The sequence below is a fragment of the Coregonus clupeaformis genome, chromosome 35 (assembly GCF_020615455.1).
Source record: "Coregonus clupeaformis isolate EN_2021a chromosome 35, ASM2061545v1, whole genome shotgun sequence".
Taxonomy (NCBI): domain Eukaryota; kingdom Metazoa; phylum Chordata; class Actinopteri; order Salmoniformes; family Salmonidae; genus Coregonus; species Coregonus clupeaformis.
In genome coordinates, this window is record NC_059226.1 from 2,685,367 (window position 1) to 2,712,664 (window position 27,298).

The following is a 27,298-nucleotide window of genomic DNA, read 5'->3' on the forward strand; positions in this document are numbered from 1 at the left end:
TAGCAGGTTTTCATCAAGGATCTCTCTGTACTTTGCACTGTTAATCTTTCCCTTGATCCTGACTAGTCTCCCAGTCCCTGCTGCTGAAAAACATCCCCACAACATGATGCTGACACCACCATGCTTCACCGTAGAGAGGGTGCCAGGTTTCCTCCAGACGTGACGCTTGGCATTCAATCTTGGTTTCTTGGTTTCATCAGACCAGAGAATCTTGTTTCTCATGGTCTGAGAGTCTTTAGGTGCCTTTTGGCAAACTCCAAGTGGGCTGTCATGTGCCTTTTACTGAGGTGTGGCGTCCGTCTGTCCACTCTACCATAAAGGCCTGATTTGGTGGAGTGCTGCTGAGATGGTTGTCCTTCTTGAAGGTTCTTCCATTTCCACAGAGGAACTCTGGAGCTGTATCAGAGTGACCATTGGGTTCTTGGTCACCACTCTGACCCCGATTGCTCAGTTTGGCCATGCGGCCATCTCTAGGAAGAGTCTTGGTGGTTCCAAACTTCTTCCATTTAAGAGTGATGGAGGCCACTGTGTTCTTGGGGACCTTCAATGCTGCAGAATTTTGTTGGGTACCCTTCCCCAGATCTGTGCCTCGACACAATCCTGTCTCAGAGCTCTACGCACAATTCCTTCGACCTCATGGCTTGGTTTTTGCTCTGACATGCACTGTCAACTGTGGGACCTTACGTAGACAGGTGTGTGCTTTTCCTAATCATGTCCAATCAATTGAATTTACCACAGGTGGACTCCAATGAAGTTGTAGAAACATCTCAAGGATGATCAATGGAAACGAGCTCAATTTCGATTCTCATAGCAAAGGGTCTGAATACTTATCTAAATAAGGTATTTCAGTTTTATTTTAAATACATTTGCTAAAAAACAACTGTTTTCACGTTTTCATTATGGGGTATTGTGTGTAGATTTAATGAGGAAATTGTTTTATTTAATCCATTTTAGAATAAGGCTGTAACGTAACAAAATGTAGAAAAAGTCAAGGGGTCTGAATACTTTCTGAATGCACTGAGAATGTGTGTGTATGAGAGAATGTATGCATGTGTGTGATCATGTTCTGTGAAATGCAATATGTAGGTGCTACAGAGCCTGATGCAGAGGTAAACGAGCTGCACTGATGTGTATAATATGTCAACAAATACCTTTTTGTTAGCACATTACTTATTTTGCCCTGCTCATGATACAGCTCTGCAGATAAGTGTTCCTGTTTTTTTGTGAGCTTGTGTCACATCGGTTTTTTCATGCAATGTCACTTCCGTCATGTTGTCTATGCTGTAGTTCTCAACTAGTTTAGAAAACTTTAATGTCCTCTATGAGGCAATTCATTTTGCAGCAATCGTTACATACAGACAAAATCACATTTTAAAACAACAACAACAGATATCAAAGGATATTTACAAGGAAGAAGGCTCAATAATGGCTAGGCCTACATGTACGTTAAAGTATTGAACTAGTGTTCAAGCCGACAACCTGATTTCTATGGGGTCCCTGTGCACGCTCAGACATTGTTATGGGATGTTGACTTGAAGCAAAGCCGCACCCGTTCTTAAAGTTTTTGTTTCAATTCCAACGTTGGATTGTTTACTTTTGTGTGCAACAGTTCCTTCTTCAAACTCCTGCTGAACTAATCCCAGGCATGTTTAAGAGTTTGAATTGGGGGATGTTGAGATTAAGGGTTCTCTATGTACAGTATGTACCACATCTTCCTCTACACCAGTCTATCTATCGATCGATTGATAGTGGGCTCCAAATTGACTGGGACCCCTGACTGGCAATGCACAAACAATACTTAAACATTTATAAACAATATAATTATAGAGAGAAACTCAAAGTACCAACATGTGAGAAATACTGTACTATATTAATGTTCCAATGGAACCCACCAAAATCATTTATTGATTTAATAAAAAATCTAAGTCCTCCAAATCAAGGTTTCACAATTAATGGCACCCTTAAAGATTAAGGTAAATAACATCTACCAAAATTAAACCAGGCATTAAATTCCACTTATTGAAGTTTATCAAAGTCTTAAGGAACTATATTGAGCCATTTCATCACTTCCTGTTTCACTAGGGTATAAAAATGAGGTAACACGCATGCAATATCCCTTTGTCACCAACACCATGAAGAAAACAAAAGAACTGGCAGTTCAAAAGAGACAGATGGTTATAGACCTTCATAAATCTGGTAATGGCTACAAGAAGATCCACAAACGATTTGAATATACCACTGAGCACTGTCAGGGCAATAATTAAAAAGATATGGAACAGTTGAAAACCTCACGGGTAGAGGATGCAAATGCATTTTGCCTCCCAGGATAGGGAGGAGGATGGTGAGAGAAGCAACAAAATCTCCAAGAATCACTGTGAAAGAATTGCAGGCCTTGGTGGGGTCTTGGGGTCACCAGGTTTCAAAAAGCACCATCAGACGCCACCTCCACAACCACAGGCTCTTTGGAAGGGTTGCCAGAAGAAAGCCCTTTCTGACCCCAAGACACAGACGCAAGCGCTTGGAGTTTGCCAAACGTCATTTAAATTATGACTGGAAGAAGGTGCTCTGGTCAGATGAGACCAAAATGGAATGTTTTGGTCAGATACAGCATTGGCATGTTTGCCATCGAAACAGAGATGCATACAAGGAGAGAATTCCAGAGGTCCAGGGGCACTGGTTAAGATTGATGGCATAATGAATTCCACCAAGTATCAGGGAATTTTGGCTGACAATCTGGTTGCCTCTGCCAGAAGGCTGGGACTTGGCCGTAGGTGGACTTTCCAACAAAACAATGACCCAAAACATACCTCCAAGATCCACACAGAAATGGTTCTGTGACAACAAAATCAATGTTCTGCCATCTCAGTCGCCGGACCTCAACCCAATCGAAAATATGTGGGCTGAGTTGAGGAGGGCAGTTGATAAGCGCAAACCCAAGAATGTGAAGGATCTTGAAAGGATCTGCATAGAGGAATGGTCCAAAATCCCTCCAAACATTACAGGAAAAGACTCCATGCTGTTATCCTTGCCAGAGGTGGTTGCACTTAGTACTAAATGAGGAGTGCCAATAATTATGAAACCTTGATTTTGGTGACATTTATTTTGTATTAAATAATTGTATGATTTTGGTTGGTTCCATTGAAACATTGATAAAGTACAGTATTTCTCACATGTTGGTATTTTGAGTTTATCTCTATAATTATATTGTTTTATATTTTTTTAAGTATTGTTTGTGCAATGCCAGTCAGGGGTGCCAGTAATTATGTATGTCTGTCTGGTATATTCAGATCAATATATAGTATAACACCTTCTCTATGGGTTCTTCGCTATTTCACCCTTATTCATATTTACTACTTTCTTTACTCCTCCTCAGGTAACAATATCCAATTCATCCTATATACTGACACTATGTTTTTCTACTGGTCTTTAAGGATCCTGTACACTGACCTTTACCTGTATATTTTCTACCAGTCCTACCATTTCATATTCTATGTACAGTTTATTCATACTGTGCTCTTCTTCTGTGGTGACAGAACAGGGTGATCAAAGGGGTGTACCCTGCCAGCCCTTCCTCCTGGCTGTTTGTTGTCATAGCGATCCTGGCCACCATGTACACACGCTCTGACCCCTCCATGGGCCTCATTGCCAAAATCCAGGAGCACCTGCCCGTCAGGTAACTAGCTACATCACTCATTATCTCTCCCTGTGAGGTAACTACATCATACACTGTCCTAGGGAGGAAGAGGAGGAAGAGAGAGGCAAGTAGGGGGAGGGAGAGCGTGTGAGAGGGAGGGGGGATAGTTACTTTGTGTAGTAGATGCTATACACGTTGACTGACTGACCAACTACAGATAATGTTAACTAGCAAGTCAGAGAGTCAAATAAAAGAGGAAGACAATTAAGCAATAAGGCACGAGGGGGTTTGGTATATGGCCAATATACCACGGCTAAGGGCTGTTCTTAGGCATGACGCAATCGCCTTATTGCTATTATAAACCGGTTACCAACATAATTAGAACAGTAAAAATACATGTTTTGTCATACCTGTGGTGTAAGGTCTGATATACCACGGCTTTCAGACAATCAGCATTCAGGGCTCGAACCACCCATTTTATAATTAGTATTATACTACACATGACCTATCCTCTTATTAAAGCTACATCCTGGGCTTAGCTGACTATAGTCATGGCTGACTCACTTTACCATTTATGTATACTCACATTCCTGCGCACTCCTCCCTTTCTCCTCCCATGATAACATTCATTGCGTTCAATGAGTAAATGTGAAGTGTGTGTGAAGTATTTCTTCCCCTGCCCCTGTTCCTGCCATTTAATAATGGGCCATTCTAAATAGAAACACATTTTATATATTTGTAAAGACAAGATTCAATTGAGAATAGTCTGATGGGTAAAATATGATCACTTGATGAGAGAAACACTGTGCAGCCTGAGGCAAGGAACCGAGAGCAAGCATTTTTGCGACTTTCTCAAATCAAAAATAGCCTATAGTCGCATCATGCAGCCCATTTATCTTTTGATTTCTAAGACATTCTAAGGTTTGTATCATTCATAATTAAAGTTTCCAAATAACTCTAAATCTAGCATATAGCATCATATAATATAAAAGAATGGCATGGGACTTCTAAGCATATCTTGTCAGCTAAATGAACAAGCCTACAGCCTATGGCATGGAGCATAGCCAGATAACATACAGAAGGCCAACAAATATTATTTTCTTCTGAAATACATTTTCTTAATATCATAATGTTTCTTTAGACCTGACTAATAAATAATGGATTTATTGTGATGGGGTATATTACATTGATTTATTATACTTTTTTTTTAATGTAGATGTTCCAAAGGCGTGCATCAGTGGCTTGTATGCAGCTTGTATGCATGGAGGCTTGGAGATGCTAAATGTGATTATGTTAATTAACGGTCAATTACCGTGACACTGGCAGTCTTTTTCATGACAATAACTGGCTGACATGGGTAGGGCTCGTTCTTAAAATTCCTGCCAGTACAGGGCTCTAATCTTCTACATTTGACCAATAGAGGTCCCCATATTACTTTTTCTTTTATCCAGTGATGATTTCTTAGCCTCTCACAGACCTACAACCATACTGACAACCAGTCTACTACTATCATGTGTTAATTTGATGTATTCTCTCTCTCTCTCCCCCCCCCCACCTACCAGTAGTCTGTCTCTGAGTGCCCAGGGCCAGACCATGCTGTCAGTGCTGGTGTTCAGTACCCTGCTGTGGCTATCTCTCATCCTGACCCTGAGGTTCTGTCTCAAACTGCTGCTCTCCTACCACCGCTGGATGTTCGAGCAGCACGGACGCATCTCCACCACCACCAAAGTCTGGGTGGTATGTATGCTATGCCAGAGACGGTGGAAACCTTAATGAGGAAACACTCTTTGTACTTCTCACTCTAGCACTTGTTCGTTTTTCTGTAGTAAATGGATGGATGGATTAATAGTGGTATTGTAATTGCTGGTAATGGTATTTGTTGTGGCAATAGTACAGGCAGTGGCAAAAGCATTAACAGGAGAGGTAGCTGCAGTTGGACCACAGATAGAACAATGAGACAAATATTTCACTGGAGGTATAAATGTTAAGCATCTGGTTTGTGTTTCCACTCACTACCAAATATGGTAGTGCAAAGGCTAATTGAGTTATTGCACACACACACTTCACAGAGTAGGCGTTCCCTAATGGAAATATGCAGATACGTGCTAGAACGGGCAAATAGGATCTCGCTAGGTCGTGCTTGGCTCTGCCCACCTCCTTGCTTGTTCTGCCCACTATGACTTATTTGTTCCCATTGGAAACGACAGACCACAGCCTATCTTGGTTTAGTTATACAAATATTTGGTTGTACTGTGATTGAAGTGTTAGTAGATTAATTTATGTTCCCTCTCTCTCAGACCCTGGTGCGTCTGCTGTCTGGCAGGAAGCCTCTCCTGTACAGCTATCAGACCTCTCTACCTTGCCTGCCCGTCCCGCCCATCAAAGACACACTGGAGAGGGTGAGTGTGCACCGATCCAGGATCAGCTTCCCCCAAATGCATAACCAATCTAAGAGTGTCCAGTTCACCCTAGTGGCGGAGATACAGTGCCTTCAGAAAGTATTCACACCCCTTGACTTTTTCCTAATTTTGTTGTTACAGCCTGAATTTAAAATGGACTAAATTGAGATTTTGTCACTGATCTACACACAATACCCCATAATGTCAAAGGTGATTAAAAAATATATATATTCATTAAAAATGAAAAGCTAAAATGCCTTGAGTCAATAAGTATTTAAACCATTTGTTATGGCATGCCTAAATAAGTTCAGGAGAAAAATGTGCTTAACAAGTCACATAATAAGTTGCATCGACTCTCTGTGTGCAATAATAGTGGTTAACATGATTTTTGAATGACTACCTCATCTCTGTACCCTACACATACAGTGCCTTCGGAAAGTATTCAGACCCCTTGACCTTTTCCACATTTTGTTATGTTACAGCCTTATTCTAAAATGGATGTAAAAAAAAATCCATCAGTCTACACACAATATCACATAATGACAAAGCAAAAAGAGGTTTTTAGAATTTTTTCCACATTTATTTTTCCAAAATAATGGAAATATCAATTTACATAAGTATTCAGACCCTTTACTCAGTACTTTGCTGAAGCACCTTTGGCAGCGATTACAGCATCAAGTCTTCTTGGGTATGACGCTACAAGCTTGGCACACTTGTATTTGGGGAGTTTCTCCCATTCTTCTCTGCAGATCCTCTCAAGCTTTGTCAGGTTGGATGGGGAGCGTTGCTGCACAGCTATTTTCAGGTCTCTCAGAGATATTCGATCGGGTTCAAGTCCGGGCCCTGGCTGGGCCACTCAAGGACATTCAGAGACTTGTCCCGAAGCCACTCCTGCATTGTCTTGGCTGTGTGCTTAGGGTCGTTGTCCTGTTGGAAGGTGAACCTTCACCCCAGTCTGAGGTCCTGAGCGCTCTGGAGCAGGTTTTCATCAAGGATCTCTCTGTACTTTGCTCCGTTCATCTTTGCCTCGATCCTGACTAGTCTCCCAGTCCCTGCCGCTGAAAAACATCCCCACAGCAAGATGCTGCCAACACCATGCTTCACCGTAGGGATGGTGCCAGGTTTCCTCCAGATGTGACGCTTGGCATTCAGGCCAAAGAGTTCAATCTTGGTTTCATCAGACCAGAGAATCTTGTTTCTAGACATTTATTTTTTCGGGACCTAGCGGAAGTTTTCCAATAAACTCTTGTTTATTTTAACGGTTTCCGTTGCAGAACGTTTTGCTAAGGTGCTATACGTTTTGTTAAGACACTGCTTTGAACCGAGGTGTGTGTCTCTCTCACGTAGTACCTGGAGTCTGTGCGTCCATTGCTGAGCAGTCCAGAGTTCGAGCGGATGACTGTGTTGGCGGCTCAGTTTGAGAACAGTCTGGGGAACAGGCTGCAGCGCTATCTCAAGCTCAAAGCTCTGTGGGCTACCAACTATGTGAGTAGACTCACTGCTGCACACACACTTGTTTGTTCACACACACGCACACGCACACAGTTCGCTCACTCACTTAGGCTCATAGTTGTTGTCGTGTAAAGATTTCACTTCTAATCTCTCGCTCTCTCTCTCGCTCTCTCTCTCTCTCTCTCTCTCTCTCTCTCTCTCTCTCTGTCAGGTGAGTGACTGGTGGGAGGAGTACATCTACCTGAGAGGACGAGGCCCCATCATGGTCAACAGCAACTACTATGGCATGGTACTGCTCTTCCCACGATACACTATAGATATACACTGGGTATACAAAACATTAAGAACACCTGCTCTTTCCATGATATAGACTGACCAGGTGAATCCAGGTGAAAGCTATGATCCCTTATTGATGTCACTTGTTAAATCCACTTCAATCAGTGTAGTTGAAGGGGAGGAGACAGGTTAAAGAAGGATTTTTAAGCCTTGAGACAAATGAGACCTGTATGTGTGCCATTCAGAGGGTGAATGGGCAAGACAAAAATGGCAAGTGCCTTTGAAAGAGGTATGGTAGTAGGTGCCAGGCACACCGGTTTTGTCAAGAACTGCAACACTGCTGGGTTTTTCATGCAAAGCGGTTTCCCATGTGTATCAAGTATGGTCCACCACCCAAAGGACATCCATCTAACTTGACAACTGTGGGAAGCATTGGAGTCAACATGGGCCAGAATCCCTGTTCTGAGGGCAAAAGGGGGGAGGGGTGCGCATGCAACTCAATATTAGGAAGGTGTTCCTAATGTTTGGTGTACTCTGTGTACACTTTAAATGTACTGTTATACTGTCTATGTCATAAACTCTCTACTCTCTCCCGCAACATATACCAATCTCCTTCCCTCCTTCATGCCTTCAGTTATCAGACCTTCACTCTTACCTTTCTCCTTCCAACCCTCCCAAAACCCTATAGCGCCCTCTCCCTCCCCTGTCCCTCTCTATTGGCTTATTGTGACATTCCAGAGACGGTGCTGGGGCAGGAATTTCCTCGACTACCAGAAATGCTGGGAATGTTGCCCCCGGAAACCTTCTCTAGTGCCACATGTCCTTACCTGTCTGTTTCTGTCTCGCCCTCTCTCTGTCTCGCCCTCTGTCTCTCACTCTCTTTCTAATTATTTTTCTCTCTCTCAACTCCATCTCTGACCCCTCCCCTCTTGTCCACTAGGACTTTCTGTATGTGACTCCCACGCCCATCCAGGCAGCGAGGGCCGGCAACACCATCACTGCTCTGCTGCTCTACCGACGCAAGGTCAACACTGAGCAGCTCAAACCTGTGAGTGCTGCTACTAGTACTAGGACACACTGCACTACACCACCACCAGTACAGAGCTACACCCTTTTCTCACTACTAATCCGAGCCAAGCTGTACTGAGCTGACCTGGTTATGCACGCTATTATTCAATGAGTAATTGATCAAGTTAACGATCCAAGGAACCCACTGGAATAGTAGTGAGATTCCCCTAACTGTCTGTATTGGACTGCTGTTGCTGCAGACATAGTTTATATGAATAGAACTGACGTCACTATGGGAAATAAGTCATTCATAAAGGGTTTGTCCAAAATGGCACCCTGTTCTCTATATAGTCCGCTACTTTTGACCAGAGCCTTATGGGCCCTGTAGTGACCTATAGTAGTAGTGCACCTAATAGGGAATAGGGTGCCATTTGGGACGTATATTGTTATTGTATGAATCAAATTCATATTAGGCAACCGTCTTGGGTGAGTCAGTGGGGTAAAGGTCACAGAGAATATAGGCCAGTGAAGAGGTTTATGTAAAAGGAATCTCCCCATTCCAGGTGTGGTTCTTCCAGCCTGTGGCTCTTCAAACCAGATTCTGTCTTACTGTCATTTACAAAATTTTGTCAGTTTGTAGATGTGGGTGTGGGTGGGTGTTGTCAGAGAGGAAGAGCGAGGCCCAACTTGGTGCAAAATCGGTCTCCCTCCAGCAGGTGGCGCTCTTTCATTGTTTCGCCCACCAAGCAAGGAGTTTTTGTATGGAGGTCAATGAGAGAGTGTCAAATTTGGTCAAAGGAAAAATGTATGGCATATTTGCTACATTAGGTTTATTTGATCTAATAGAAGTTTCGTAATGCTTAAGTTGTTACAAGTGTACTGATATAAGTAGGACACGTGACATCCCGGCAACTTTTGAGAAAAAACACTTTATACCAGACTTGTCTCGATGGCTATGCATATTCATGGCATGAACATAACATCTCTCTCCATTGAATACAGTTGGTTGACATCAACAACCCTCATCGAATATTCAAAAAAGGATTACAATAATGAGATGTATCCACCAATCTAAAGAAAGGAGCTAGAAAGCCCGGCATGCCGCTTTGTGGAAAACGACTCCCATTGGGCTGAGAAACATGTATCTTGTCAGTATATCCATAATCTTATGTGTTGTTGACATCTGTGACATGAATGCTACAGTATCTTACCAAACTGGAGCACTAAGTTATTAGTTAGATAATAATTAAAACAAATATATATATATATAAATAATTTATTATTATTATTATTATAATAGATCATAAATCTCAAGAGTTCATCCTGCAAAATGTCAAATAAATAAATGAATAATAGCCAGCCAACTTTGTTAAACACTCTTTTCTTCTAATTCCTCATTGTCCTCCTTTCCTCAATTCCTACTTCATGAAGGATACTGAAGTTGAACATGGGTTGTTTTGGTGTATTTACTCATATTAGGTGGCTATTTCATCGAAGCAGCTGTGAAAGTGTCATTTGAAGGATCTTTAACCGAGTTCTATAGAATTTTTCTGCTGATATGGTCTTTTTTTGCAGAACTCTGCCTCTGACTGTCGTCAATGAATATTCCACTTCCTCTCTCTTTCTCTCTCTTTCTCTCTCTTGCTCTATCTATCTCTCTCATTCTTAAATTCAAATTGTCATGGATGAAATTAATGGCATTTGAGGTTAAACAATGTGAAGATACTGTAACTACCAAACTGTTTTTCTCTCTCACTCTCTCAGAGTCGTGTTCCAGGTACAGTAATCCCTCTGTGTGCAGCTCAGTGTGAAAGGATGTTCAACACTACTCGCACTCCAGGAGAGGAGACGGGTAATACACACACACACACACAAACAAAAGGGACTGAGTGGCAAGAAAGTCTGTTTTGGAATCTTTATTTGATAGCATTGACCATCAAGGAAATGAGACAACAGTATAAGTAGAGTTCTGCATCAGCCACTAACCAACTCGCGCGCTCACTCTGTCTCGGTCTCTCTCTCGACGTGTGTCTCCTCTCCAGATGTGCTGCAGCACTGGCAGGACAGTGAATTTGTGGCAGTCTACCACCGGGGGCGCTACTTCAGGCTGTGGGTCTACAAGGCGGGGCGTCTCCTCTCCCCTAGAGAGATAGAGTACCAGATCCAGAGGATCCTAGATGACCCCTCACTCCCCGGACCTGGAGAGGACAGGCTGGGAGCACTGACTGCTGGAGACAGGTGTCTAGTGGTGGGGGGAAGAGGGGTGTGTGTGTGTGTGCGTGAGCGTGAGCGCCTGTACACATAGGTGTATGTACCCACTGCAAATACAGTTCTCTGCATTTTCACAACCCGGACTTCCCCCTAAATATGAAAGTGTAGAGTTTTGCATGATCTGATGTATGGCTAATAGATGGCCCTACGGAGCTGATGTTCATTATGCCTGAGACAGCTGTAGATTTGCAGACTTTGGCTTGAGAGATCAGACAAGGATAGCACTGCAGGATAACAGACATGGGTTCAAATATGATTTGAAATCTTTCAAATACTTTGACCGTTCACTCTAGCCAGCCTGGAGTGCTAGGTGGACAGCGTTTTTGTTTTCGGGACTATTGTATTGGTCCATTGAGCCAAGCACGCTCAATCAAGCACAACTAAAGTATTTGAAATTATTTCTAATAGTATTTGAACCCAGGTCTGCAGGATACCACAGACAAGTAGAGCTTCCATCGATCAGTTATGGTCTATGTATACCAACAGTGCTTTTCCGGGCTTTGGTTGTGGTAAGTAGGAATAATAATCATGAGTAGGACACTCTCTCTCTCTCACACTCGCAGACACATAAAACGACTCTGTTCATATCACAATTATTGGTACACCCTGGTACTCCTGTCTGTTTTTGTAGAACTTTACACACAGTAAATAAACACATTATTTCCTGGGGACGTGGGTGTGTTAGCAGCACACCCTTGTCCTCACCATTGTGTCTCTAGTCAATCCTCAGCTCGTCATGATGACAGCTAATAGGGTTCAGCTGTTGAGCAAGAAACATTTGCAACCACAAGGTTGAATTAGTCTGGTCATGGAGTGTTTTGTCCTGGCATGTCCCATGGGATCACTTTCACACTACTGTCAAGTATTCTACAGTTACATTATCACTATACATACTGTTCTGCAGTGAGTGGGTTAGAGAAGGGGAACATATTCCCATATGTTTAGTAACAATGGCAGATTCTTGTCAGATTTGGTTGCTGTTGATATTAATGTATTTCTGTAAGTAAAAAGTACAGTAGACTTTGTTGAGTCTACCTTTTTAAATAAAGTTTGGTGTGATTTGGATGGGGTTTGTCCCAGGGTGCCGTGGTGGACCGTAAGAAAGCAGTACTTCAGCTCAGGGGTGAACAAGCACTCGCTGGACTGCATCGAGAGGGCCGCCTTCTTTGTCACCCTGGACGATGAGGAGCAAGGCATGATGGGAGAAGACCCAGTGGGAAACCTGGACCGCTACGCCAAGTCCCTCCTCCACGGAAAATGTTACGACAGGTGTGTGACTGTGTGGTGCAGGCGCATTAAAATAAGCTTTTATTTTGTAGAAATGTATAATCGTGGTCGAGCTTCTACCTTATTGCTAACACCTTACAGATCTGTGAACATTGACAGGATAGGGCCAACGGGAAGGGCTAGGGAGTGAATTAGAACCAGTTAATAGTGTCCAACTCTGCCTTTCCCAGTTTCCACGCAACAAGAGAACATTCAATTCATCTCACTTCTACAGGGGGGTCTGGTACTAGGGCTGCGTACCAAATGGCACCCTATTCCTTATATACTGTAGTGCGCTACTTTTGACCAGGGCCTGGGCCCATAGGGCTCTGGTCAAAAGTAGTGCACCATATAGGGAATAGGGTGCCATTTGGGATGCGGCTTAGCTGTTAGTGAAGGACATCTGCTCTTCAGCTCTATTGTAGTCTACCGGTATCTAGATTTAGTTGAATTGTGAACAGATGGAGTCTTCATCTGGTCCATTTAATCCTCTCTTCCTTTCACACGTGCTGTACTGTAGGCCTGCACACACACACACAAACATGGTATGACAACCTGATTGAATTAGCAGCAAATGTCCAATAGCACCAGTTGCTTAAGTGAAGTAATTGACGGATATATCCCATCCAGGGACATGGTTCTGGTTGTTTAGAATCATCAACATCAGGCCCAAGTTCCTCTTGTACACCCTCTTCTCCCCCTCCAAATCAAGTGCTTCACATCTGTGTCTAAGTTCCAGTGGTTTCCTGTCTGTATGGCACTCTCAAACAATACAATATTGAACTCTCAATTAGATTGATGAATAATGAGTAAATACAGTGGGGGAAAAAGGTATTTAGTCAGCCACCAATTGTGCAAGTTCTCCCACTTAAAAAGATGAGAGGCCTGTAATTTTCATCATAGGTACACGTCAACTATGACAGACAAATTGAGATTTTTTTTTCCAGAAAATCACATTATAGGATTTTTAATGAATTTATTTGCAAATTATGGTGGAAAATAAGTATTTGGTCACCTACAAACAAGCAAGATTTCTGGCTCTCACAGACCTTTAACTTCTTCTTTAAGAGGCTCCTCTGTCCTCCACTCTTTACCTGTATTAATGGCACCTGTTTGAACTTGTTATCAGTATAAAAGACACCTGTCCACAACCTCAAACAGTCACACTCCAAACTCCACTATGGCCAAGACCATGTGATTTGGATGGGGTTTGTCCCAGAAACAAAATTGTAGACCTGCACCAGGCTGGGAAGACTGAATCTGCAATAGGTAAGCAGCTTGGTTGGAAGAAATCAACTGTGGGAGCAATTATTAGGAAATGGAAGACATACAAGACCACTGATAATCTCCCTCGATCTGGGGCTCCACGCAAGATCTCACCCCGTGGGGTCAAAATGATCACAAGAACGGTGAGCAAAAATCCCAGAACCACACGGGGGGACCTAGTGAATGACCTGCAGAGAGCTGGGACCAAAGTAACAAAGCCTACCATCAGTAACACACTACGCCGCCAGGGACTCAAATCCTGCAGTGCCAGATGTGTCCCCCTGCTTAAGCCAGTACATGTCCAGGCCCGTCTGAAGTTTGCTAGAGTGCATTTGGATGATCCAGAAGAGGGTTGGGAGAATGTCAAATGGTCAGATGTAACCAAAATATAACTTTTTGGTAAAAACTCAACTTGTCGTGTTTGGAGGACAAAGAATGCTGAGTTGCATCCAAAGAACACCATACCTACTGTGAAGCATGGGGGTGGAAACATCATGCTTTGGGGCTGTTTTTCTGCAAAGGGACCAGGACGACTGATCCGTGTAAAGGAAAGAATGGGGCCATGTATCGTGAGATTTTGAGTGAAAACCTCCTTCCATCAGCAAGGGCATTGATGATGAAACGTGGCTGGGTCTTTCAGCATGACAATGATCCCAAACAAAGTCCGTGTTGCCCAGCGACAGCCCCAAAACATCACTGCTCTAGAGGAGATCTGCATGGAGGAATGGGCCAAAATACCAGCAACAGTGTGTGAAAACCTTGTGAAGACTTACAGAAAACGTTTGACCTGTGTCATTGCCAACAAAGGGTATATAATAAAGTATTGAGAAACTTTTGTTATTGACCAAATACTTATTTTCCACCATAATTTGCAAATAAATTCATTAAAAATCCTACAATGTGATTTTCTGGATTTTTTTTTCTCATTTTGTCTGTCATAGTTGACGTGTACCTATGATGAAAATTACAGGCCTCTCATCTTTTTAAGTGGGAGAACTTGCACAATTGGTGGCTGACTAAATACTTTTTTTCCCCACTGTATTAGTCTGATGTTTTGGCTGGACCAGGACAGTGGTGGGTGGTCTGGGGATTGTGACAGATCAGGGTGTTGGGTCAAGACGTTTACACAGATCAGACACGGACAGAGTATGATTAGCTCGGTTTCAAGGGTGTTTATTAATAAAATAATCAAAAGAAAAGGTTAGGTCTCCACCATGAGATCCTCTCCAGGATACCGTCTCCAACTACACAGAAGTTACCTTACTGCCCCCAGTCCTCTCTCCTGTGCTGCCTTTCTGGCAGCTTTATGGGCCTTGCACAGCTCGTGAGCAATCCGCCCTCAGTGCAAAGTCTGTTTCCCTTGTCGATAGGGCATCCGCGTTTCCATGCTTCGCCCCTGACCTGTGCACAACAGAAAAAGAGAAGCATTGAAGGGACAAGAACCACCTGGTGACCCGATCATTTGTGTCTTTTCCCCTGGCTACTAGTCTACTATTACCAAGATGTACCTGTGTCCTCGTGCAGTCTTTACCAGGGGTCACACTATGTCCATGGCGACGCGTTCAAAGGGCACCCGATGATCGGCAGGGGGACCAGAGGGTTTCGGAAGTGTGCTTTTGGGGCAGTGAGTTGACACTCCGGGCAGCTGCGACAGTAGTCTTCCACGGCCCTCCTCATCCCGGGCCAGTGGAACCGGGCGGCGACCCGTTTCCGGGTCTTCTCCATTCCCAGGTGTGCCCCCAACAGGTGGGTGTGGGCCAGCTGAAGAACGGTTCCTACGTACCGTTGTGGCAGCAACAATACCTCTCAAAGTTCCCCCTGTTGGCGCGACACCTGATACAAATTAATTTGGAAATGGGGGTATCGCCCGCCAGTCACTCACCCCCGGAAGTAGCTGTCCATCCACCGCTATCACTTGGGCTGCGGTAGCTTTCAAATTCGGAACCTCCCAGTGGGCCATCCCGAATTGTCCCCTCAGTTGGCCCCCAACGGGGGTCTCGACTGGCCCCTCGAAATCAAGAAGGGGGAGGCTGGGCTCCTCCTCCAGTGGTTCCCCAGGGGGTTCGGGTTCCGGCTCCCCCTCCGACTCCGGACCCGTAGAGTCAGGTGGGTTAACCGGTGGCGTCCTGGCCGCACAGGCGAGGGGTCGTCCCCGCTCTCTTCTTCGGCCGGCTCGTATCTTTTTTTCAACTCATGCCCCCATAGGGCTGCGAACAGCGGACAATCCCATCCCACTAGGATAGGTACCGGCAGCTCTGGTACTGCACCCACCATCAGCTGGCAGCTCCCTTGTGGTGTCACGATGTTGGTCCATACAGCGGGATACCGCTTTGTGTCACCGTGAACACAGGAAATGGACATCTCCCTATCCCGTTCGGTCTCCTGGTTCAGCAGGCTCGTGGTTACGAGCGTAACCATGCTTCCGGAGTCTAATAGGGCTTTCGTGTCGTGTCCATCAACCTTCACCGGGACCATGGGTGCCGTTGATTCACGGTGCGCCCAACAGGAGGTGACATAGTTCACGGCGTGACCCACCTGGCCTCCGGTGCTAGCTGATGACATCGACTCCTCTCGAGCAGGGCAATTCCAGGCAATGTGCCCCTGGGCGCCACACTCAAAACACCTCCGTTGGTCTCCATCTACCTGGGGTCGTCGGTGGCGGGTCGGCCCTTCCCCAGCCATCTCTCCATGGGTTTGCGGTCCCTTGGCCCTGCCGACTGTCGGTTCGGGGTACACCGCGGTGGGGTTGTCCTTCCGTTCCCTCGCACAGGTCGCCGACTCGTCCCGGCTCCCCCTCAGTGGGGCCTGAGTGTTCTGATGCATCTCCACTGCTTCCAGGAGGCCCTCCAAGGTCTGGGGCGCGCATAGGCTCTCTGCCCTCTTCATGTCATGGGGTAGCGCCCGTACGAAGCGATCCAGGACCACTTTGTCGAGGAGGGAGAGGGTGGATACGTCGGTTAGGAGCCATGCCCTGGTGATGCGCAGAAGGTCACTCATCTGAGCTCGGTGGGAGGCGTCGGGTACGAACCTCCAGCCCTGGAACCGTTGAGCCTGATGGGCCAGGCTGTACCCGTAGCGGCTGAGTATCTCCCGTTTGAGTACGTCGTAGTTAGCCGCCTGTTCGTTGGTCATGTCCCAATATGCCTCCAGAGAGGAACGGGGCAAGCAGACTTGCCCACTTTGGACGTTCAAACATACAAATGTGATCGTCTTCCGTTAGCTTGATTAAAAACTGGTTGGGATGGGATTCAGGAGACGCTCCTCCTTGCAGCTTCCTGACTTCCTTCACGAGGCAGACGTTTTGTAGTCACTGTTCCTCCAGCGTTCGTTCCTGAACTGCCTGTTGTGCTTGTTGGGCCCGGACGAACTGAGCTATCAACTCGTCCATGCTGATGCTGTGTAAACGTCAACCCTGATCTGACCACGTTATCAAAATGCCCGCATTCTCCACCACTTGTGGCAGATCAGGGTGTTGGGTCAAGACGTTTACACAGATCAGACACGGACAGAGTATGATTAGCTCGGTTTCAAGGGTGTTTATGAATAAAATAATCAAAAGAAAAGGTTAGGTCTCCCCCATGAGATCCTCTCCAGGATACCGTCTCCAACTACACAGACGTTACCTTACTTCCCCCAGTCCTCTCCCATGTGCTGCCCTTCTGGCAGCTTTATGGGCCTTGTACAGCTGGTGAACAATCCGCCCTTAATTACTCACCAGCTCCCAATCAGCCCCAATTAGTCCTGTCCGGAGAGCCCGTTCGAGATCTGGCACGTCCAGCAGATGGAGCCACCGCCTCGTGATGTATACTCCATCGAGTCTCCCCCTGGTGGCTGACCTGCTGTACGCCACAGGATATATATTTCTGCTTTGATAGTGTGTGGTCAACTCTCAAAACTAAAAACACTAAGCTAATTTATCTAGTTCTCTCTCTCCTCTCTCCTGCCCCCCCTTCTCTCTCTCTCTCTCTCTCTCTCTCTCTCTCTCTCTCTCTCTCTCTCTCTCTCTCTCTCTCTCTCTCTCTCGCTCTCTCGCTCTCTCGCTCTCTCTCTCTCTCTTTCAGGTGGTTTGATAAGTCCTTCTCTGTGGTGGTGTACAAGAATGGGAAGAGTGGGCTGAATGCAGAGCACTCCTGGGCCGACGCCCCAACAGTGGCACACCTGTGGGAGGTGTGTGTGTCTATCTGTCAAACATAGGCATAATCAAATGGCACTTTTTTAGGACCTTTTCTTCTGATATTTTTAGCTACAGAACATAGAAATGTGCCGTTTTCACATTGTGTAGACACTAGTATGGTGCTGGAGATAATGAGGTTAAAAAGATGGGGGAATTCCCCATGACAGCCCAAATAACCTGTCCTCAATGGTGATAAAGCGCTTGGTTTTATTTAGAATAATCTGATCTTGCAGATGTTAGTGTATGTGTGAGGTAGACTACATATGGCCAGATATGTGGCTAAAAGTGCCTGTGGTTAAATAGAGGTTAGCCAAGTTCAGGATGTTCCAGATATTATCCATATGGGAAGTGATAAACTTATTTGTTATTCGATCTTGGCAGATAAAGTTTCTGTGTGTTCTAAACTCTTTGTTTATGTTGAAGCCACTGAACTTTGCGAGTCGGCTTTTAAGTGTGTGTAACGGCAGCTCTCTGTCTGTCCTCAGTTTACCCTGGCCACAGATGCCTTCCAACTGGGTTACACAGAGGACGGCCACTGTAAGGGAGAGGTGGAGCTCTCCTTACCGCCTCCTCAGAGACTCACCTGGGACATCCCTGTGGAGGTGAAAGTGCTGTGTGTGTGTGCATCGTTCCCTAACACATCCTCAGACCAGGGTTTCCGTTAGGAAAATGTGGCGCCGGAAGATTCAAATTTACCGTTCATTTGAGAAATGTACAGGCATAACCCATTAGGGCGTACACAGAATGACAGAAATCACATTTAGATTATGGTAATGCTCCTTAACAGAACATGTAACTCATGTAATGAAGCAGCCAATAAAACGTAATTTTCAAACATTTGCCAAAATGCAATTAGCGGGAAAACACCATTCTAAACAGCGCACCTGGGAAAACACCATTCTAAACAGCGCACCTGATAGCTGTTCCATATGGGACAGAGATGAAAATCTCTGTTAGAAATGTAGAAAGAGGGGGACTCTAAAGATGCAACAACTAGGATGTGCTACTAATATGACTAGGATTGTGCCTTTGGCTTCTGGACAACAAAATAACATTGATATGAAAACCAATAGAACAGGAGAGTAATGGCATAGCGGTGGGTCCAATAGGGAAGTCAATGGAAATACATTTGCCAAAATTATATAATTACTCCTGTCTATATAGAAATAATTAAAATCATTCAAAATAGTTCACCAGAAAGCGTGACTTGGCCACAGAGGAATCGAGGATTATTAGCTTCTTTAAAAAAATAGCTCGTAGGCCTATGACTATTTGGGAAGCCCGCAATTTGGGCAGCGCGCGTGGCAATAGGCCTAGCTGATTATTGTGTGTGAAGATAATGTGTCTTGAATATCATTTAAAATGTTGAGACAAGAAGAAGGGAGGGGTGTGTGGTGAAGATATAGACAAATCACCCGCCAAATCAATTCCCCATTACATATGTCACCAGTAGTAAATGTACCATTAATCCCTGTAATTTGGTTACATACATTTCTCTTAGTGCATGTATCAATTACAGTCATTTACCGTTGTAATTCTCGGAGTGGAAACATTGTTTGCGGAGTTCACAACCTGCTAGACTTGTGAGAAACAAGTTTTGGTTTATTTCATCATTTCTGAGATTTGTAAATGTTTTCATTGTCTTTTGTTTGGAATGCTCTATGAGTATATCTCTGTCCTGATCATGTTGAGGGAGGGCGTGCGCAGTACCTGGCCTGCTGCATGGAATTGTAGGGAAGTTCTTTTTTAACATCATTGCGAATGATACTATATTAAAACTATAGCTCCTCACAGTAAGCTATTTGAAATATCTTCCAATCTCCCCCTTGATAATCACCAATCCTCGGTGTGAAAGAGAAATGGAAGTTATAGGCCTACTGCAGTATTGGCTATGAGTTCCATGTGCTCATTTCTATAGCCGCCAATGGATCACGGTGTATCAATGTGTCCATATGGCAGAAGCTAGTGATCTTTCGTTAGTTGACTTTTTTGATTTTTGTCATGTTTTTAAGAAACGAAAACATTAATGAAATGAAGCTGTTCCATGAAAATCTGCATATGAAAATCAGAACTGGAACTCAGAACGGTAAAAGTGGTAGGATAAATTGTAAGCTTGCCCAAACTTTAAACTCACACGCTGCCTATTAAATTGCATCCACATTTTCATGGTTGGATTTTGCCTATAGGCTAATTTGAAGCAAGGTAAGAGATGCCTCATAATATGAAATAAAACATTCAGGTTTCAAACAATTAAGTATGTTTTCAAAATGCATACTGCCTCCAGCTCACATTGTAAAGTGGTGGGTGACGCGCTGATAGCCTGTTGCCTGCACTTGAATGGTGAATGGTAGGCGCGCTTCAATTACTAGTTGAGAAATAAAAATAGTAGCTCTTTTTAATTGTGTACCAGCTGAGGAGGTGCAGGAGAAATCTCACTCAAAATATGCTCTGTATGCTGACTAATGAAAATACACACAGGCCAATTTAATTCCACTAAATTAGGCAAATTAACCTATAGACTAATCAGCTTTACCGGTCAAATGTATTTCCATCGACTGCTTTTTCCATCAATTAATAAAAAGCATACATTTGCATTGGGATTTCTTTTCTCCACGCCATTTTTGCCGGCAACAGCTTTATTGATATACTTTTTTTATCTAACTAACGGAAACCCTGCCTCCGACATCCTTTGGGAGGGGAGCATGTCTGTCTAGTGTCACTTGAAACACCCTGACAACATTGTCCAGCTCCCTCTCTCCTCTTCCTTTAGGGCTTGGATCAGTTCCTCTCTCTGTTTCATTCCAAGACTTCATGTCCATTGAAAGTTCTGAACCACAATTAATACATGTTGAGGAACCAATTCAGTGGCTTAAGTTGAATCTTTTAGTCAAAGTATGATGCAAAGTGTTAGCATGACCTCCGTGAGCCACAATTGGGTGAAAGTAGGGCTGTTGCGGTGACTGTATTACCGCCACACCAGCAGTCATGACCACAGTAAAATTCTATGTGACCGGTAATCTCCTCTTATGCCCTCTGGACATGCATTGGTAGTACCCAACTCGCTAATGATCATCAAGTCACTAATGGCCTGGTACTCAGGACTCTTGTCCCTTTAACTACACTGACATCAATTCAAATGCAATCTAAAATCACATCAAACACTTATCATCAAAACAGTATGTGCTTTTAAAACTCCCCTCACTGTGATTGATCAATTTGAAGAAAGAAGTTCAACAACAGGTTGAAACTGAGTGGGAAACATGGTCGTTGTGGATATTGCTTCAAAGCCTAACACAACAAAATGGAAAATGCTTTCTAAGGTGATGATTGCATGACAATAACCGGCTGACAAGATGTCATGACCACCACAGCCCTAGAATAAAGGCCTTCTCTTTTTGTCTTTCATCTGCTTCTTGTCTTTCATCTGAGAGAAGTGGCATTTCTCTCGCTCTCTCTCTCTTTCTGTTTGTTGCGGTTGGAGTTTTCCGTTTCCTCCTCTGCTTCTACCAACATTCAGAGAGTCAGGGAAACCCCCCCCCCTGCTCTACCTCCTCCACCTTCTACCTATATCTCCAATTTCTCTACCTACTTCTACCCCAGCAGTGCAGTGCTCTCCTACCCTGGCCTCTACTGTGTTAACTGCCTGTCTGTGGGAACACTGGGGAGTTTCACTCCTGGAAATTACCTCAATGTGCAGCAATGACTGACTGGCTGGTTGACAGTTACAGAGCTCAGAATTTTGCCTACATAATATACACACACACTGCCTGGTCGCCTAGTGACCGGGGAGTTTTGGGGGACTTTGCCCCCTGTTAATTATTAGATGCTCAAACATACTATCAGCATTCCTATGCTTATTAGAATAGTGACGCCATCACATTGATAACAGTATTGTGTGGAATTAATTACTTTCCAGTGTTTACCTTGAGGCTTGACTCAAACGCAAACAAAACTAACTGCCACTGCCCACTCTCCCTCTCAACCATTCCTGTACTCCCACTTTCTCTGTCTCTCTCTTTGCCTCTGTCTCTCTTAAATTAAAAAGTCTTTATTTTTATGGAAAGTGTTTGCCAAAGAAAATATAACAAAACAAGGAGGACGAAGAAAATCTTCATATAATTAAAATGCCTTTATTGTTATGGCGTGTTCGATGACGCGTTTCAGCATAGGCCTTCGTCAGGGTGTATCAACCTGCCTCACTCACACTCTGCTTTACTCACGCTCTGTGACAGTACCCTTAAGGATGTGTAGCATTGCATCTTGTTACAGTCAGACGTTATGCTGGTATGTTAAATAGGTTAAACACACACACACAGGTGCATCTGAACATCACATAGGATCAAAGGTCAAGTCGAGTCGCATTGCATCCCCCCACTGAGACGAGACATTCTCTCTTTAACTCAATCACTCACTCAAATCAAATCAAATGTTATTTGCCACATGCGCCGAATACGACAGGTGTAGACCTTACAGTGAAATGCTTACTTGCTCACACACCTGGACAGTGTGCCACTACCAACACGTTGTCTTCTTTATCTGTTCTCTCTCTCTCTCTCTCTCTCTCTCTCTCTCTCTCTCTCTCTCTCTCTCTCTCTCTCTCTCTCTCTCTTCTCTCTCTCTCTCTCTCTCTCTCTCTCTCTCTTTCTCTCTCTCTCTCTCTCTCTCTCTCTCTCTCTCTCTCTCTGTCTGTTCTTTCATTTCCCCTTCATGCCATCTCCAGTTGTCTCAACTCTCTATCTGTCTGCTTCATGAGGGCTTCCGTTTCTCAAATTCCCCTTATTAGTAACCCTCTTATTCCTTCCTCTTACCCCTTCCTCCTCTCCCTACGCTTTCCTCTTCTCCCCTTCATTTCCCCATCTCCTTCTCTCTCTCTTGTTTTTGGAAGTGGCCTCTGTCTCTGAACTGAAAATAAAAAGCACATGTGGTCTACTCTGCCCTGGCTGGTTGGATCGAACTCTTAAGTACTTGTGTGTCATGCCACTGCAAAGCAAACTACTCTCGATAGTAATGTCGACGATACTACAGACCAAAGCATTGGCTTTACTGAATGTTGTTGTCCATGCTCAAGTCTACTCTCCACTTTGATTGAGTTCCATTGCTCTGCAAGAGTAGCTTCCAGTTTGCAACCCAAGGAAAGAACAGAGGGGTATCCTACAAATCAGGTTTAAGGAGTTAGTGAGGTAACTTTAATAAACTCCCAGTTCAACGCTGGATAGCCAGTCATACGAATGTGGCTCACCTTTTAGCCAGGTACATTTCAATGACAACAAATTCTTCAGAACTAACCTGCACCGGGGTCGGCAAAATAAGCACACCAAAGACGGCATTAACTATGAGTAATCAAATAAAGACGGCACTTCAAAAAGCCTACAAGGTTATCTATGTCCTTTAACAGCAGTGATAAGTTACTGTCAGTGACAGTCTCTCTGGACCACTAACTAATCATGGCCATCATTAAAACTATCATAATGTAACTATTACTGGATGCAAAGCGGAAGGACGTGTGGTTCTTCTCAAACGCACAGGGGGGTTTCCATTATCACACACACACACGCACACCGCTTATGTAACTCACTTGGTAGAGCATGGCACTTGCAATGCCAAGGTTGTGGGTTCGTTTCCCACGGGGGGCCTGTATGAAAAATGTATGCACTCACTAACTGTAAGTCGCTCTGGATAAGAGCGTCTGCTAAATGACTAAAATGTCAAATGTAACAGGTTTAGGCCAGGGTGTCGTTTTCTTAGCATGTCTAAAGGGATGGGTGTATGAAAATTACAGGCCTCTCATCTTTTTAAGTGGGAGAACTTGCACAATTGCTGGCTGACTAAATACTTTTTTTCCCCACTGTATATCTAATTTCCAAATACACCCATCCCTTTAGACATGCTAAGAAAAAACATGCATACAAATGAATTCCCAACATCATGACATCATCCAATAATACACTGCTCAAAAAAATTAAGTGAACACTTAAACAACACATCCTAGATCTGAATGAATGAAATAATCTTATTAAATACTTTTTTCTTTACATAGTTGAATGTGCTGACAACAAAATCACACAAAAATTATCAATAGAAATCAAATTTATCAACCCATGGAGGTCTGGATTTGGAGTCACCCTCAAAATTAAAGTGGAAAACCACACTACAGGCTGATCCAACTTTGATGTAATGTCCTTAAAACAAGTCAAAATGAGGCTCAGTAGTGTGTGTGGCCTCCACGTGCCTGTATGACCTCCCTACAACGCCTGGGCATGCTCCTGATGAGGTGGCGGATGGTCTCCTGAGGGATCTCCTTCCAGACCTGGACTAAAGCATCCGCCAACTCCTGGACAGTCTGTGGTGCAACGTGGCGTTGGTGGATGGAGCGAGACATGATGTCCCAGATGTGCTCAATTGGATTCAGGTCTGGGGAACGGGCGGGCCAGTCCATAGCATCAATGCCTTCCTCTTGCAGGAACTGCTGACACACTCCAGCCACATGAGGTCTAGCATTGTCTTGCATTAGGAGGAACCCAGGGCCAACCGCACCAGCATATGGTCTCACAAGGGGTCTGAGGATCTCATCTCGGTACCTAATGGCAGTCAGGCTACCTCTGGCGAGCACATGGAGGGTTGTGCGGCCCCCCAAAGAAATGCCACCCCACACCATGACTGACCCACCGCCAAACCGGTCATGCTGGAGGATGTTGCAGGCAGCAGAACGTTCTCCACGGCGTCTCCAGACTCTGTCACGTCTGTCACGTGCTCAGTGTGAACCTGCTTTCATCTGTGAAGAGCACAGGGCGCCAGTGGCAAATTTGCCAATCTTGGTGTTCTCTGGCAAATGCCAAACGTCCTGCACGGTGTTGGGCTGTAAGCACAACCCCCACCTGTGGATGTCGGGCCCTCATACCACCCTCATGGAGTCTGTTTCTGACCGTTTGAGCAGACACCTGCACATTTGTGGCCTGCTGGAGGTCATTTTGCAGGGCTCTGGCAGTGCTCCTCCTGCTCCTCCTTGCACAAAGGCGGAGGTAGCGGTCCTGCTGCTGGGTTGTTGCCCTCCTACGGCCTCCTCCACGTCTCCTGATGTACTGGCCTGTCTCCTGGTAGCGATTGTATAAGCAATAACAGGGCATGCTGAGAATAGTTTCAACATCTTTAGTTACTAATATATACTAATGATTTACTTAAATTACTCAGTCATCTTATAAACCAAAACCAAATTAATTATTCCAACTAAAGTTAGAATGACAATTCATAGTGATTCATATTGGTCCTACCACACAAAATGAAAAACCCTCAACTTAGCACACATTACCACTGTCAGAATGTACACGTATATTAACATACAGTATAACTATCCAGAATTCTAGTAAAGTGGTTATCCCACTGGCTATAAGGTGAATGCACCAATTTGTAAGTCGCTCTGGATAAGAGCGTCTGCTAAATGACGTAAATGTAAATGTAGTATTACCTTCCTCATCATGAGAATAACTGCAGATCATTATCACAATGCATTCTTAGTCCAAATTACTATACATTTAGTAGTGTATATACCTCCTACATCAACCTCCAAATTAATTATGTACACAGCTGACCAACCCCGTCCTTCCCCGGCACTCAAATCTTCTGGCGTCTCTTCATTATGTTCTTCAGACATCTTCATAGTTCAACTTGGATTGCCCATGACAATGTCCCAATTTCAATGTCTCACCCGAGCAGCTACCATCTCTACCCCCCATTCTGTCTCGTCCATTTGCCAACCAGCAACATGAGAAATGTTGTATTTGAACGGATATCTCTCCATGCCCACTCCACGTGGACTCCTGCCCCACTCCCGAGAGACATGCATGAGAAAATAGCAGTTGTTAGCTTCGATTGGATGCTGTACACCGGTTGCAGGTAGAAGTGGTGCTGGCCAGGACCGTATTCAACGCCTTTGTTGCTTATCTTCAGCCGGTTTAGAGGGGTTTTGAGGTTTACACTGTTCTTGACCGAATTATCCCTGCTATGCATCAAGACACCATCTGTAGTTAGTTAGAGAGAGAGCGAGAGAGAGGACAGATCATAACAGTTTAGTTGAGTTCATATCTGATCCAAGAAATCCATACAGTCCCTTGTAGCTCAGTTGGTAGAGCATGGTGCTTGCAACGCCAGGGTTGTGGGTTCGTTTCCCACGGGGGGCCAGTATGAAAATGTATGCACTCACTAACTGTAAGTCGCTCTGGATAAGAGCGTCTGCTAAATGACTAAAATGTAAATGTAAATATAAGTATTGATTAAATGACAAATTATTATTTTTCACCAATTATTCTTAATACCATGTTCTAATATACTCCCCTTATCACACTGTCGATTACACCTCAGAGTCACAGGATCCGGAACCTTTTACCGCCACAAAGTCTCCAGGGCGCAGACAATGCCCAGATTCTCCTGCTAGGTTGCGCCTTCACCCGGGAAGAGAGTCTTAAGAACATTGTTAAGTGAGACACAGTAGTTTCAGAAACAGGCCCCCTTTGTACTTTGTCTCTGGCCACAAATACATTTGCACATAACATATTCCATCTAACCCATAACACATTAATTACTACTGCTCATATTCTTAATACAATTTGCATATTTGCCAAAAGGCACTAGGGGACCGGAAATTCCCCCTTTGGACACAGCTCACAACGTGATTCATGCAGTCAAAAAATAAATAAATAAACAACACTGCCTGTTAAATCAAAATAACAAATCAAATTAGAATGACACCCCTTGATAACATCTTAACTTAATTGTATCTCATAATGGGGCGGCAGGTAGCTTAGTGGTTAAGAGCGTAGTGCCAGTAACCGAAAGGTCGCTGGTTCTAATCCCCGAGCCGACTAGGTGAAAAATCTGTCTGTGCCCATGAGCAAGGCACTTAACCCTAATTGCTCCTGTAATTCGCTCTGGATAAGAGCGTCTGCTAAATGACTAAAATGTAATTCAAGGAATAGTAAAATTGACTAGCAACAGGTGTCCCTCATTCAGGGCTAGCGCTCTCGCCCTGTCCTTGTCATGGTCCAAATCTCATATACGACTATTGCTAAATAATAAACTTCTTCCTAATCATTAGTGTTCACCGATTACATTTAAATGTCACCCAATGTTTGCTTTCTAGTGAGGGTGATCAGGCCCCACGGGAAAGTCAGAACAGAGGTCAGAGGTCATTCAAATCATTCAAAGAAATGTTTCATTCTATAGTAAGCCAGTGACTCAGCCACCTGTAAAAGTGTCAGAGGCAGAGAATCCCAGTGGAAAGAGGGGAGCCATCCAGGCAGAGACAGGAAGGGCGGTTCATCACTCCAGTGCCTTGCCGTTCATCTTCGCACCCCTGGGCCAGACTACACTCAATCATAGGACATGGATAGGCAGACTATTCCATAAAGATTGAGCTCTATAGGAGAAGGCCCTGCCACCAGCTGTTTGCATAGAAATTCTAGGGACAATAAGGAGGCCTGCATCTTGTGACCATAGCGTACGTGTAGGTATGTATGGCAGGACCAAATCATAGAGATAGGTAGGAGCAATTCCATGTAA

General features: G+C 44.3%; 1 protein-coding gene across 3 annotated transcripts in view; it reads left to right on the forward strand.

Moving 5' to 3' along the window:
• Positions 1-27,298, forward strand: part of LOC121550532 (carnitine O-palmitoyltransferase 1, liver isoform-like) — a 56,902-nt gene that overhangs the window by 10,194 nt on the left and 19,410 nt on the right. Inside the window, exons 3-13 of one of the 3 annotated variants that reach the window (XM_045210749.1) lie at positions 3,534-3,673; positions 5,197-5,371; positions 5,932-6,033; positions 7,381-7,518; positions 7,697-7,774; positions 8,702-8,809; positions 10,534-10,621; positions 10,812-11,007; positions 12,121-12,309; positions 17,634-17,739; positions 18,232-18,348. In XM_045210749.1, coding sequence (XP_045066684.1) covers positions 3,534-3,673; positions 5,197-5,371; positions 5,932-6,033; positions 7,381-7,518; positions 7,697-7,774; positions 8,702-8,809; positions 10,534-10,621; positions 10,812-11,007; positions 12,121-12,309; positions 17,634-17,739; positions 18,232-18,348 — 1,437 coding nt within the window. The remainder of the gene's footprint in view (positions 1-3,533; positions 3,674-5,196; positions 5,372-5,931; positions 6,034-7,380; positions 7,519-7,696; positions 7,775-8,701; positions 8,810-10,533; positions 10,622-10,811; positions 11,008-12,120; positions 12,310-17,633; positions 17,740-18,231; positions 18,349-27,298) is intronic. The other 2 variants (XM_045210751.1, XM_045210750.1) reach the window with 2 other exon arrangements.